The 15575-nt window shown below is 37.6% G+C and overlaps 1 protein-coding gene across 1 annotated transcript in view; it reads right to left on the reverse strand.

Moving 5' to 3' along the window:
* Positions 1-15575, reverse strand: part of ERO1A (endoplasmic reticulum oxidoreductase 1 alpha) — a 46294-nt gene that overhangs the window by 30361 nt on the left and 358 nt on the right. The window contains exons 2-4 of the mRNA XM_060619855.3: positions 5365-5484; positions 4532-4615; positions 1199-1237 (exon numbers count right to left, since the gene is read on the reverse strand). Coding sequence (XP_060475838.3) covers positions 1199-1237; positions 4532-4615; positions 5365-5484 — 243 coding nt within the window. The remainder of the gene's footprint in view (positions 1-1198; positions 1238-4531; positions 4616-5364; positions 5485-15575) is intronic.

The raw sequence follows: 15575 nt of genomic DNA on the forward strand, positions 1-15575 counted from the left end.
CGATGTGATGAAAATGGCACTTTAACTCTGTAGTCTTCCTCCCCAAAACACATAACCCCAGTGTAATCATGACAAAAACATCAGACAAATCCCAATTTATGGACATTCTACAAAATACATGACAAGTATTTCTCTAAACACCTTATCAAAAACAAGGGAAGTTTGAGAATCTGTCACAGCTAAGAGAAGCCTAAGGAAACATGACTATTAAATATAATGTGGTATCCTAGATGGGATCCTGGACAGAAAAAGGACATTAGGTAGAAATCTGAACAAAGTATGGACTTGAGTGATATCAATATTGATTCATTAATTATAACAAATGGATCATAATAATGTAAGATGCTAATTATAGATGAAACTGGAATGGGGTATATGGGAACTATATTATCATCACAATTTTTCTGTACATCTAAAAGTATTATAAAATCAATACTTTTATTTATAAAGGTAAAAATACTTTTAAAATCAATACTATTTAAAAAAGAGATTGGGAGGTGCCTGGGTGGCTCAGTCAGTTAAGTGTCTGACTCTTGATTTCGGCTCAGGTCATGATCCCAGGGTCATAAGATCAAGCCTCACATTGGGCTCCACACTGAACACAGAGCCTGCTTGGGATTCTCTCTCTCCCTCTCTCTCTGCTCCTCCCCAGCTCACACTCAGTCTCTCTCTCTCTCAAAATAAATAAATAAATATTTTGTTTTAATTTATAAAAAAACAAAAGAGAGAGAAAGAGACCTAAGAGACACAGGAACCAAACGCAATGTATGAAATATGTTTGAATCCTGTTTCAAACAAACAAATTATTATGAAACAAGTAGAGAAATCTGAACCCTGACAGTGGTTATGTTTTTTTAAGTATTTTTTTATCTTAAAAATATCTATGAAACTTTTGTAAACAGAGCGATTTTTCTGTGAATGGCTTTAAAAATAATTGGGAAAATGGAGTGCAAGGTACAGATGAAACAAGATTGGCCATACACTAACTGCTGAAGCTCTTTATTTATCTCTCATGTTTTCTATAATAAAAAGCTGAACAAAAGAAAAAATAAGGAATTAGAGCCATTGAGTATAAATGACTCCTAATGGGTTTTACTGTGAAGGACAACAGAGAAGTAGGGTCACGCCTGGCAGGAGAAATGAGTTTTATGAGTTTTTTGTTAAGATACTAGACACATTAGTAAGTGTATGTACATACCTTGTAGCTTGCCGATTTAATTCCATCAGGAACTTCATCCTGAAAAAGAAAAAAAAAATGCTTTTGTATGACATTTAGTCTATCTTCTGAAAAAAATTTTAAGTTTCTATGATTTATGAGGTTATTTTTATTTATTTATTTATTTAAGTTTACCTTATTTATTTATTTAAAGTAATCTCTACACCTAATGTGGGGCTTGAACTCATGACCCCAGGATCAAGAGTTGCATGCTCTTCCAACTGATTTAACCAGGTGCTGCTTTGAGATTATTTTTATTTTTATTTATTTATTTATTTTTAATATATGAAATTTACTGTCAAATTGGTTTCCATACAACACCCAGTGCTCATCGCAAAAGATGCCCTCTTCAATGCCCATCACCTTCCCTCCTTCCCACCCCCCCATCAACCCTCAGTTGGTTCTCAGTTTTTAAGAGTCTCTTATGCTTTGGCTCTCTCCCACTCTAGCCTCTTTTTTTTTTTTTCCTTCCCCTCCCCCATGGGTTTCTGTTAAGTTTCTCAGGATCCACATAAGAGTAAACACATATGGTATCTGTCTTTCTCTGTATGGCTTATTTCACTTAGCATCACACTCTCCAGTTCCATCCACGTTGCTACAAAGGGCCATATTTCATTCTTTCTCATTGCCACGTAGTACTCCATTGTGTATATAAACCACAATTTCTTTATCCATTCATCAGTCGATGGACATTTAGGCTTTTTCCATGCATAGGGGCACTTGTACCCCAATGTTTGAGATTATTTTTAAACAGAATTGTTTAGGAGGCATCTGAGCAGCACAGTTGATTAAGCGTCTGACCCTTGATTTCAGCTCAGGTCACCTGAGCTGAAATCAAGGGTCAGACGCTTAACCGGTTGAGCCCTGTGTTGGGCTCTGCTCTGAGTGCAGATCCTGCTTGAGATTTTCTCCCTGTGCCCCCTCCACTTGTGCACTCTCTTGCGCTCTCAAAAAATAAAGATGAAAAATAAAATAAAATAAAAAAATAAAGTGTTTTTAAAAATTGCTTTAAAAAAGATTCAAATTTTCAGTAACTGTAAAACCAGTTGCTTTTTCTGACCAATGTTAATATAGCCCATTTAATGTGTAAGTGCAATTAAATGCCTTTATTAAGTGTCTACCATATTTTGAGCATGCTTAATAAGCCATATAAATAAGTTATTGGTAAACTTGAATTTCCCCAACTAATGTTTCCTATTACTAAATATAAATACTAGAACTTTGGGAATAAAACAAAACATTTAAATTGACAATATCACTTTAATGATATTATCATAACAGAAATGGTTTCACAAGTTAATCCATCCATTTTCAAAAACTTTTGTCTGAGAATATACTAAAAACATGATTCTTAATTATGTAACGATAAAAGACCCATAAATAATATTTTACATTTGCTTTAATTCCATATGCCAGATAGGTTATATAGCAATATTTTATTTGCACATATAAAAATAAACCACTCAAAAATATAGCATCACTTCACACCCATTAGGATGGCTATTATCCAGAAAATAGAAAATGGCAAGTATTAGTGAGGATATGGAGAAATTGGAAGCCTTGTACATTGCTGGTGGGATGTAAAATGGTACAGCCACTGTGGCAGAAGGCATGGTGTTCCTCAAAAAATTAAACACAGATTTACTAAATGATCCAGCAATTCTAATCTTGGGTGCATCCCCAAAAGAACTGAAATTAGGAATGCAAACATAGTCAGTCAAAGACAAATATCATATGACTTCACTCATATGAGGACTTTAAGACACAGGACAGTTGAACACAAGAGAAGGGAAGCAAAAATAATATAAAGACAGGGAGGGGGGCAAAACATAAGAAACTCTTAAACATGGAGAACAAACAGAGGGTTACTGGAGGGATTGTGGGAGGGGGGATGGGCTAAATGGGTAAGAGGCATTAAGGAATCTACTCCTGAAATCATTGTTGCACTATATGCCAACTAATTTGGATGTAAATTAAAAAATTAAAATAAAATAAAATAAATAAAATGAGCTGCAGAGTATTTCAAATAAATAAATAAATAAATAAATAAATAAATAAATAAATAAAGTTATCCAAGAAAAAAAAAAAAAAAGGAATGCAAACAGATACTTGTGCACCCATATCCCAAACAGCATTATGCACAATAGCCAAAAGACAGGAATAACCCAAAAGTGAATCAAGAGAACGGATAAATGAAATGCAAATGCATAACAATGCAATATTATTCAGCCTTAAAAAGGAATAAAATTCAAATACCATGTATAACATGGTACTATGGATAAAACTTGAAAACATTAGGTTAAGTGAAACAAGCCAGACACAAAAGGACACACTGTGTAATAATTCTCCTTATCTGAGGTACCTAGAATAGTCAAATTCATAAAGAAAGAAAGTAGAATAGTGTCTGCCAGGGGCTAGAGGGACGGGGGAATAGGGAGTCATTGTTCAGTGAACACGCAGTTTCAGTTTGTGAGGATGAAAAGGATGTGCACGTGGATGGTGGTGACGGTTGCACAACAGTGGGAATGTACTTAATGCCACTGAACCGTGCACTTAAAATGGTTAAAATGGTAAATTTTATGTTATGTATATTTTATCACAATAAAAAAATAGAAATATATGCTTTTAAAATGAAAAAAAAAAAAAAAAAAAAAAGGCTTCATGGAAAGTGTAAAATTCTCTGCTTCCAGAGTAGAACACTTCAAATTTTAATGCTCTGAGAATTCCTTTTTTTTTTTTTTTAAGTTTATTTATTTTGAGAGAGAGAGAGCCCACATGAACAGGGAAGAGGGAGAAAGAATCCCCAAACAGGCTCCATGCCCATCAGCGTGGGGCACAATGTGGGGCTTGATCCCACAAACCATGAGATCACGACTTGGGCCGAAATCAAGAGTCAGAGGCTTAACCGACTAAGCCACCCAAGCACCCCTAATACACTGAGAATTCTTAAGCAACACCAGGTGTTTTGTTCATCCATTCCCCACCCAAGGAAAACAATACACCATGAAGAAAGGAGGGAGTTTGTTTACCTGCCAATTAATTTCATTCTGTTATACTATAAACACACCTTTGGGTAAGATGTAAGAAGAAACAAACATCCTATTAATCTCACCAGTAAGTCACAGGATTATTACAAAAGAATAATTCAAAATAGGTTTTATATTGGTAAGTTGAGGTTTTTTAATATGTAAATATTAAACATTATATTTAACCTAAGGATTAAAAAGTTATTTTAGTTGTATTGACCCCTTTTTAAAACATTGCAGTTATTTGCAAAAAGGTGTAACAGTTGTCACATGTATACTTGGTTCTTACCGACTGACACGGCTTGACAGCACAGTCTCTCCGACCACACTGGTTGATATCGTTCCAGAAAGGACACGGCCTCTTCAGGTTTACCTATAGGATAATAACAGAAAAAGTTACAAGAGTAAGAATCTTGAGATTATTATTCAACAGGTGTTGAATTATGATGTGATAACCTGGTCATGCTATCAGCTGCAATTATTCTTTTTCTTCGCTTACAGCTTGCCAAGTTCCAGCGATCGTACCAATGTGTAACTTGTGTTAAGTAAACTGGTAGACTTGGTTAGAAACACACAGACTGGTACTAAACAGATCCTGAAGATGGGAACTAGGAGCCAAAGTAGCTCATATCATCACTGCTCAGCTGATACTTTTTTTAAGCCAGTAACAGGCAACTGTTGAACTCAGACGATAACTACACATTCCAATGATCAGATATTCTAAACCCTTTAAGTAGATATCTCAAGATAAAATATCAACAGTGACTAGTTAAAATAATACAGGTCAGAACAAAGTCACGCTTCTCAAAAAAAATGTAGTTATTTTAATTAACTGGAGTCAAGCCAGTATTTTGGGAAAGTATGCATTGGCAATTTTGGTAACAATATAATAGTTTCTGTTCTGAGTTCAAGTTAACCAACAAGTTTGTAACTCCAGAGTGCAAAACTCAGTTGTTGAAATTGAAAGTATCCAATGGATGGTTTCAGAACCACACTGTTCACTCTTGTGAACTGAATTTTAAATAATGGCCACAATTTTGAAGTTCAGGAATTCCTAATAAAATACAATTACCCATTTAAACTTTAAGTATTCTTATACAAAAAAATTAAAAATAAAAATACCTTGTAATATCTAAAGTAGTCGCTTTCAAGAAGTTTTTGTAGTCTTGGGAAAAGCCTGTAGTTATTAAATCTATCAATGGTTTCAACATCACAGGTACAATCATCCAAGTAACCACTAACCTGTTACAAAGAAAATAAAACAATACATCAAAATACCTTAGTTGCAACAGGGTTCTTTTTCCTGACAAGGTTAGGACTCAAGCAACTCTTATCTTCCCTCCTCATGATTTTCTGAGATGAGACATGACAGTAATCTAACAATGCTATTGCTCTTGCTATACACCTAGAAGAATGCGGTGCATACCTTTTGGAGGGTACACTGAGCTCATCACACACCCATGCACACACACACATAGGCAGAGTTGGTCCCCTGCAGCCACTTTGTAACCCTGCCCCAGACCTGACCAGGGGTCAGTATCTAACCCAAACCATGTCTTGGTCCCTGCTCCAGGAATCTGGACTTGAGAATAAGAAGAGATCTCTCTCCCTGCAGCTTGACCACTAAAGCAAATAAACTCAGACCATATTCCATCATGTGAACTGAGCAGCACATGAGCCAGTCAGCAAAAGAGAGGAAAGATTTTTAAAGATACACAGTGAAGCAGAGACAGGAAACAGAAAATATCTGATACATGGATTCCCTGGGGTTTTCCAGCTCCTACTTCCACCCAACTTCCTTGAAGCTCAGTTGCATTCCTATCCTTGGCCTTCCTGAGACTCCATATTCCCAGGATTCAACTGTCTCTGTATTCCCTATTAAGTTTCCTACAGGATGTATAGGTAGGGGACATGCTTGGTGAACGTATAAAAAGAAGTGATACTGAATTTATAAGATAAACAATAATTCATTATAAGGATTTACCAACTCTCAAATACTAGTCCATGACAGTTTATTTGTCCAGGTTTGAAATGGTGCTTAGAAATCACTTATCATTAGCAGCACAGAGATAGCAAATTGACCACTAAGCCAATTCTGATCTTCAAATGCTTAAAACTAATATCTTAATGGTAATTACGATCAGACAATGTTATCAGAAGTGACACTAAGGGCATCATGCTAAGTGAAATTAGTCAGTCAGAGAAAGACAAATATCATATGACTTTACTCATATGAGGACTTTAAGATACAAAACAGATGAACAGAAGGGAAGGGAAGCAAAAATAATATAAAAACAGGGAGGGAGACAAAAATAAGAGACTCTTAAATATAGAGAACAAACAGGGTGTTGCTGGAGGGGTTGTGGGAGGGGGGATGGGCTAAATGGGTAAGGGGCTTAAGGAATCTACTCCTGAAGTCATTGTTGCACCATGTGCTAACTTGGATGTAAATTATAAAAAATAAATAAGTTATAGAAAGTAAAAATTTAAAAAAAAGTGAAGCTAAAAGTCTTAGACGTTTGTTTGGCGCTGCGCAAACATCTAACAGAATTAATTTAACATTGCTAACATTGTAACATTGTAAGTAACAAATATATCATGATTTAAGAACAGTAACTAGATTGTTTTGTTTTGTTTTGTTTTAATATAGGGCATGCTGTAGAAAAGAGATCCTTATCATACTTTGGTCTGCATACTTGCTTTACAAACTACTTTCGATTATATTTCAGAGAGACTTACTGTCAAAAAAAATTTTTTAATCTACTGGTAAGGAAGCAAATACTTTACTAAAATACTGAATGTAGGTGTTTTCCCATTGGAATATGTAAAATCCTACCCTATTTTTAATTTTAGAATGTCACAAAACAGGAATGCAAAATTTTTACCTAAAAGTAAATACTTTTGGATGATGAGAGACAATACTTTGGATAATGACAGCAATATTTAAGAACTAAGATTTTGTCCCAATTTGTGTAGTCTTATTTGTTTTGGACTAATGCAGGTTCTAGAAATCTGATCTACATATTTTTTACTGCAATAACTACTTATTTTCATTTCATATGCAAATTTGTCCTTGTTTCCTGCTAAAAATTCTCTTGAGTATACAAAAATCTTCAGGTCCTAATTTGGGGTACCACAAAAGTGCTTTATTTTTAATTAAAAAAATTTTTTTTAATGTTTATTATTGAGAGACACAGAGAGACAGAGCATAAGCATGAGAGGGGCAGAGAGAAGGGGATACACAGACTCTGAAGCAGTCTCCAGGCTCCAGCTGTCAGCACAAAGCCCGACATGGGGGCTCGAACTCTCAAGCTGTGAGATCATGCCCTGAGTTGAAGTCGGACGCTTAACCGACTGAACCATTCAGTCACCCAAAAACAGAAGTGCTTCTAATCTAGATGATTTGATTTTTCACCTCTTTCTTTTGAGCCTTAAAAGTAGAACTTCTAAGGACATAAAATAGCTACTTTTTCCTCTTGGATACAAATTATTACACAAAGAAATAACAGGCACAGAGACTACAAACGCCAAAGGGACACATGCCTGATAGGGACAGTAGGTCACAAAAAAGAAACAAGCACATAAAAAAAAAAAAACAAAAAAAAACAAAAACAAGAGAATGGTTTTGAAGCAATTACTTTTTCCCCTGAAATAATTCATTTTTAAGGTAAAAATCTATCTTTGAAACTCAAGTTCAGGCATCACCTCTTTTGGAAAGCTACCCCTGGGGTACCACTCATCCCCTGCTGGGTTAACTGTCTCCTATGTGCTCCCATGGCATTCCACATACTCCTACATAAGGATTACCTCACTCCTTTGAATTTATATAGTTCACTACCTCCCTCTAGAGTTTACAATCCTTGAGAGCAAATCATGTTTGTTCATTTTGTATTCCCAGTCTTCAGCACTGTACTTCTAGAAAGCACACACTAGATGCTCAATATTTATTTGTGAAGTGGATGTGTGAATGAATGAATGAATGAATGGATGGATGCTGTCTACTGTCACTGTCATTCCCTGGAGACCAGCATCACAGTCTGATGATGACTAGGTTCCTCACATCATCTATGGTAGTGCTCTGTGCTCCAGACTACACAGGCCCAAGTGGTAGGAGTGCACTCAGAGCAAGGGAAGCAAGCAGCGAAGGCAAATAACCCATCACATCCAACATTTTACCAATCTATACCTTAACTACAAAGGAAGCTAGAAGAAGCCACAAACCATAAAGGAATGCAAGGTGCATTCACAGCAGAGATGGCTTTGGCCCAGAGATCCCGAAGAGGGAAGACAGGACAATGGTAGATTGGAAACCCTCTGACCTTTACCTACGAAATTGAGCAGGAGGTATTTCCAACTACAACAAAAGGTAGCAGGGCAGCTAAGGAGGTAGGGCAGGGATGGAGGAATTTCAATAGATGGAGAAGGCCCAGCAAAGGAGAGGCAGGAAGATACTTGGAAACCAAAGCCATGTGACAGTTCAGATAAGCCTGCCAACAGGCACAACCTGATCACTGGAAGAAAGGTTGGCAGGCATGATGCCAGGTCCAGTTCTAGAAACTAGAGAACCAGGCATGTTACAGGAATAGAGTCTCAAGAAAAGATTAAGGAAGAAATGCAATTAACAGACCCAGGGCAGAATCTTGGAAAACAAAGCAGTCTTAGTACCTAAACCAAAAGATGGACATTGATCTGGAACAAGGATGACCTGATACTGTGAACTGTGTAGCAGCTTCAGGAAGTGCTAAGGCTGCTTAAATAATTGTCACACTATCTCCTAAACTGAAACAGATTCTGACCCTACCATAAGAATGTGAATTTTTTTTTAATTCTTTTTTAAATTTTTATTTATTTTTGAGAGAGAGCAGGGGAAGGGCAGAAACAGAGAGAGGGAGACACAGAATCTGAAGCAGGCTGCAGGCTCTGAGCTGTCAGCACAGAGCCAGATGCAGGGCTCTAACTCACAAACCGTGAGATTACGACCTGAGCCGAAGTCGGACACTTAACTGACTAAGCCACCCAGGCACCCCAAGAATCTGAATTTTTTTTTTAAATGCACCCCGCACTCCCTACCACACACATGCACAAAGTGACTGATGCATGCTAAAAATTGAAGCTCATTGATCCATGCTTTAGGTGATAATCAGCCTTGGGTACGGAGCCAAACTAATAGGTGGCAAATAGAAGGCCCTTGCGGAGGAATGTAGATATAAGGACCAGGGTAGGTCTGACATAATGTCACCCAGCTTAAAGTCCTAGTCTCTTACCAGTTGAAAAGCTTTTGAAGGCCCTTCTACTGCAAACTCCCAAGCACACAACAATCCCCTCCTATATACTCTGAAGAAGGAGGCAATATATAACAATGGTTAGCACGTAGGCCCTGGACTCAAGCCTTCTTGGGGTTGAATCCCATCTCTGCTACTTACCAATTTTAAACATACCCAAATTTTTTAACCTCTCTTAAGCCTTAGTTTCCCATGTGAACACAATATAGCAATACTAATAGTTCCAATCTCAAAGAGTTGATATCAAGATGAAATGACATAAATGCCAATGTTAGTATTACCCTACCACTGCTTAAATGCTTCTGGTGAAAGTGGACGTACGATTACCCCAAAGCAACTCACATTTTTTTTTTTTAATGGATAAGAAAAAAAAGGCCAAGTCTGCAGCTAAAATTTCCCAAAACTTTTACATCTGTCACCCCACTGGAACATAGATCTAGACAGCCAAAAGTTAGCTGCAGAGGTAGCCTCAATTACTTTCTCCATGGACTCTGACTGGTTTGGACCAAATACCAAAATATAAAAGGCAAGAGAAAAGAAAATAACATGGGCCTGCTTGTTCCCTATTTTCTGCTTACAGGTACTCTTTAATTTACAATGAAAGACAAAAAAAAAAAAAAATTCTAAATAGTTTCCTTCTGTGCCAACAACTTCTAGTCCTACCAGACTATCATTTTTTTCCAAAGCACTTTGAGAATATATTCCTCATACTTGTATGAAATATGAAATGCCTTTTAAAAGTGCTCAAAGTGGGTTTTTTTGGCAAAGACCTTTAGTTGTATGTAATTTTAGAATGTTCTGTGACCATTAAAAAGAACTTGAAAACTATTCATTGAAAAAAATTGATGGGGGTGTCCGGCTGGCTCAGTCAGAAGAGCTTGGAACTCTTGATCTCAGGGTCCTGAGTTCAAGCCCTATGTTGGGTGTAGAGATTACTTAAATTAATAAAACTCGCTGACAGCATGGAGCATGCTTAGGATTCTCTCTCTCCCTCTCTCTCTGCCCTCCCCAGCTCTCCAGCACACACTCTCTCTTGCTCTCTCTAAATAAACTTTTCAAAAGTTAAAAAAACAAAAAAAGAATGTTGACAGAGACACCTCTGTTAATGGAAACAAGGAAACACCAAAGATTCTATACTGGGTGGTTCCAAGGACACAGAATGCTACGAGCTATTTCTGCTTTAAAGCCTTAGTCTTTACAACTTTAAATTGTTGTTAAATAACCCAACGTATAGCAACCAATGAGATACATGCTTTGTTCCACATGCTTTGTTCACAAAGGCCTGGAAGGCAATAAGTACTCAGAGACAATGGACATCTCTCCAGTATAACCTGTTTCAAAGATCCCTCTAAGTTTCAATCCAGGCTTATTTCCACCTACCATGCAACATATTACCAAGTGTCTCTTCTGTGGCCTAGCCACTCTAACAAATAAAAACTATTTTTGAAATTGAGCTAAATAAGACACTAGACAGGTAAATCTGCTGAAATAGATGTAGGCAAGTGTATCTACAATGCACTCCAAATGAAAATAATCCATCTTGGGGCGCCTGGGTGGCTCAGTCTGTTAAGCGGCCGACTTCAGTTCAGGTTATGATCTCGCGGTTCGTGAGGGCTGTGAGTTCAAGCCCCACGTCGGGCTCTGTGCTGACAGCTCAGAGCCTGGAGCCTGTTTCAGATTCTGTGTCTCCCTCTCTCTGACCCTCCCCCGTTCATGCTCTGTCTCTCTGTGTCTCAAAAATAAATAAATGTTAAAAAAAAAAAAATTTTTTTTTAAAAAAAGAAAATAATCCATCTTGAAATAGTCATTTTGGATGATCTGCACTATTCCCCTTTCATTAGCCTGATAGAGATTTACTACACTCATAAGTAAGTGGATCTGAGCGTTATTAGCACTAGCCATAACACGATTAATAAAACATTTGGACTACATGGGAGTTTTACAAACTCATTTCCAATTAATTTAAATGAAAAACATGTCCATACTGCCTCCATATCTGGGCTTCAATATTTCTTCTGAGTTTACTTCTTAATCCTGGGATTCCACGCATTGAGACTAAAGTTCTGTTACATTCATTCTCTCTACTGGTGCATAATGGGGAAAAGGAAATAAGAAATTTTGTCAAAAGGAAAACAAGAAATCTTGTCTGAAGAATCTTCATTCATGGGGTGCCTGGGTGGCTCAGTCAGTTGAGCATCTGACTTCAGTTCAGGTCATGATACCATAGCTTGTGGGTTCGAGGCCCACATCAGACTCTGTGCTGACAGCTCAGAGCCTGGAGCCTGCTTCAGATTCTGTCTCTCCCTCTCTCAAAAATAAATAAACATTAAAAAAATTTTTTTTAAGAATCTTCACTTACTTGAAGCTCATACCTATTACAACAAATACAAATATTATTTTGGTTTAAAGAAAGGGTAGGTCATGATAATGGGGTTCTTTACACGAACTGTTACAGGCTTGTATACCAAAAGGGGAGGAAAAGGCCAATTTTCTGTGCAAAAATGAAAAAAAAATTTAAATAGAATGATAAAATAAAAAGTGGGAAGCTGTATATAAGGAAGATTTACAAGTCTAAGGCAATCTATCACTTATTTGCAGCAACTAACACAGAAGCACTGCTATCAAAAGAACTTACAACATACAGCGAAAATGGTTTTAGTAGGATTTGATGTCAACAGGCATATGTAGTAACTGACTAACTTTAAAGATTCATTTGGAGCTATCCACCCATCTGAAAGATGAATTCCAGAAAAACATGCAAATGGCCCACTCAGCAGAAAATGGAAAGAATATATTCCTGCTAGCATAGTGCTAACATCCTGTATTATAACTTGCCTAATACTTGCTAAGCACCCATTATGTACCAGGCTCAGTACTCTGGAGTATCAAGAAATGGGACTAAATTTTTAAATTTTTAGTTTATTTTTTGATCTCTTAAAACTCGTTCACAGTAGGCTTCCATGAATGTTTATTAAATTTAATCTGATTATTTGTAGAGCTCTGCACATTTTACTTCAATGACTTTCTAAGGCTAAGGAACCACATGTTGCTTTGGCTCAAATTAGAGCTGATATTCTGTTAACTGAACCCCTATACCGGGCCCCCATGCAAGAGGGTAATGAGGGATGATGATGCATAATTCAAAGTAGAAGTGGTGCGAGAGAGTGGCAACAGACAGGGAGAAAAAGTCTATTAACAAAACAGATTCAACAGAACTTTGCAGCTAATTGGGTATGGCAAAGAGAATGAGAGATTTTAACTTGAAATATTTTTTTGAACAGGGTTTTGTGTTTTTTGTTGTTGTTGTTTTTGTTTTATTTACCTATTTCGACAGAGAGAGAGAGAGAGTGAGAACAAACGGGATGGGCAGAGAAAATCTTTTTTTTTTTTTTTTAATGTTCATTTATTTTTGAGACAGAGAGAGAGGGAGGCAGAGAGAGGGACCCAGGATCCAAAGCAGGCTCCGTGCTGACAGCAGAGTGTCCGATGCAGGGCTTGAACTGGTAAACCTCAAGATCATGACCTGAGCCGAAGTCGGATGCTTAAACTTCTGAGCCACCCAGGTGCCCCAGAAAAGAGAGAATCTTAAGCAGGCTCCACGCTAAGCTGTCAACCTGAAGCCTGACTCGGGGCTGGAAGCCACAAACCATGAGATCATGACCTGGGCCCAAAGCAGGAGTCCCCTGCTTAAGCAACTGAGACACCCAGATGCCCCTTTAACTTGTATTTCTAAACGTTAGGTCAACATTTAGTTTTTGATTTAGTGTCTAGCAATATTTACTGACTTGTTTGTTTGTTTTAAGATTTTACTTTGTAAGTAATCTCTACAACCAACATGGGGCTCCAACTTACAACTCTAAGATCAAGAGTCACATGTTCTACTGACGGAGTCAGCCATGCACCCCTGCTAACTTGTTGTTTTTTTAATGTTTATTTATTTTTGAGAGTGAGACCACAGAACAGGGCAGGGGCAGAGAGAGGGAGACATAGGATCTGAAGCAGGATCTGCACTGTCAGCACAGAGCCCTATGTGGGCTCGAACTCAGGAACTGTGATGTCATGACCTGAGCTGAAGTTGAATGCTTAACTAAGCCCCCCAGGCACCCCTTCTCACTTGTTTTTTTAAAATGCTTAGGATCTCTGCCTCTCCCCAATCTCCAAAGAACTTTATTCACTAACTTGTATCACACCATAGTTATCTCTATATTCCAAACACTCAGGTCAACATACACACTGTGTATAAATGTTTGTTGAATGAATAATTTCCACCATTCATCTCCCCTTATCTTTTCTTCCACCATTTATTTCCTTTATTTCTGTGTGTGTGTGTGTGTGTGTGTGTGTCTCGTTTCCATTCACATCTATATGCTTGTCTCCAATTTTCTCTTCATATCTGTTATTGCTTGTTCCCTCTCCCCATTTCCCACCTTACCCCTATCTCTTCCATTACTGACCATAGTAGAACTAAAATGCATTCTTTTTCAGTCTATTGAACTGAAATTGATGGTCTCTGTTCTTAAGTTGATTTAAATAGATCATTTTTAATTTTTCTTAAATTTGTTTTTTACTATGGGACCCTCAATTTATTATTTTTTAAAGTTGATTCTAAAAAAAAAAACAAAAACCTGTCACTTTTGTTCTAAATGGAAAAGAAAGGGATCTAACAGATTTTTGTGTTGGGGAGTATTCAAATCTTGAAAATGTTACAAAACGGGGGCGGGGGGGAGCTTAAATACTAATCAGAAGGAAAAAAGTGTAAAAAATGTAAAACTCCCCAATTTTAAACAGATATCTAAAAAGGTTATTGGAGAGGAAAGTGAAAGTTGAAAGCTCAACATGTACTTTTATTCCATTATCTAAAACTCTAGACTATAGTTGAAAATGTTATATTGGACATCTTCTTTCAACACTAAATACCTTATTTTGAAGTCTCTTATTTCTACTTTATTTTTAAATGTTTACACTTTGTGTTATGTTATATTTGTAACCTGAAGAAAAATGAACCTTCTTCCTTTTAAGTACTTGACTGTATGCAGTTTGCAACATAAAGGAGCTTTTCCGTCTTAGTTGGAAAGCAGCAATTTCCTTTTAACCTCTTACTCATAGCCAGATAACACCTCAACTCCCAAATCATTCAGCAAAACGACAGGATGCAAGAATATAAAAGTGAAAGAGACAGTTCTTCCTCCCATGATATGTAAAGCTGTTTCTTTACTCTGTGAAAGAGTAGCATTGTCCCTACACAAATGTTATTTCTGATAAAAAAAAATAGTAAAATCCACTTAAAAGGAAAAATTTGGATTGCCTACCTCAATTTTGTATAAAATGTAATTTTTATCAACAGAAGCCAACCAAAACGTGACTTTAAGAGTAATTGTATTAAAATATAGGATCACGTAGACCAGAAAACCTCTAGATTTCTTTAATTTTTTTTTTTTTTTTCCTCAAGGAACCCACATCTCATGATCATAATAAGCTTGTAATCAAACTTGTGCGCTGAGGGGTAAGGCTCATCCTCCCAATTCAGACCAGCCAAATGGGTGTCACGGTAAGAGAATCTCATTACATTTAGTAAATAGAAAGGACACACAGGGCGAGGAGGCACTGCAAGCCGCGGCCTCAAAAACACAAGGCAGATGGGCTTAGAAACAGTAAAGCCTCACGAAACGATTCTCCTGCCTGACAACGACATCTGAAAGTAGCCTCCCCCACCCTACAAAGGCGTACCCTGCCCAGGAAGGATGGCGAAGGCACCTAGCATGAACACATCGTACGCAGTTCCAGGTCAAGTTAGAAGTTAGGAAGACCCAGGTTCCGCGAAAATAACAAATACTGAGTGAGCGTGCACAGTGTGCACGCCCTCCCCGGGCAGGGAAGACCAACAAAGATGTATAAACCAACTCGGTAAAATCATACAGCATACACCCACACCTCTCCCCCCACAACGGATCCGAAGCGCCGGAGGGCACGCTGACGTCCAGGCTGCGGTGGGAGACCTGTACAGACCACGCCAGGCAAGCCGCAGAGGGCTGAGCCCGGCCAGGGAGCAGA

The sequence above is a fragment of the Panthera onca genome, chromosome B3 (genome assembly GCF_046562875.1).
Source record: "Panthera onca isolate mPanOnc1 chromosome B3, mPanOnc1 haplotype 2, whole genome shotgun sequence".
Lineage (NCBI taxonomy): Eukaryota > Metazoa > Chordata > Mammalia > Carnivora > Felidae > Panthera > Panthera onca.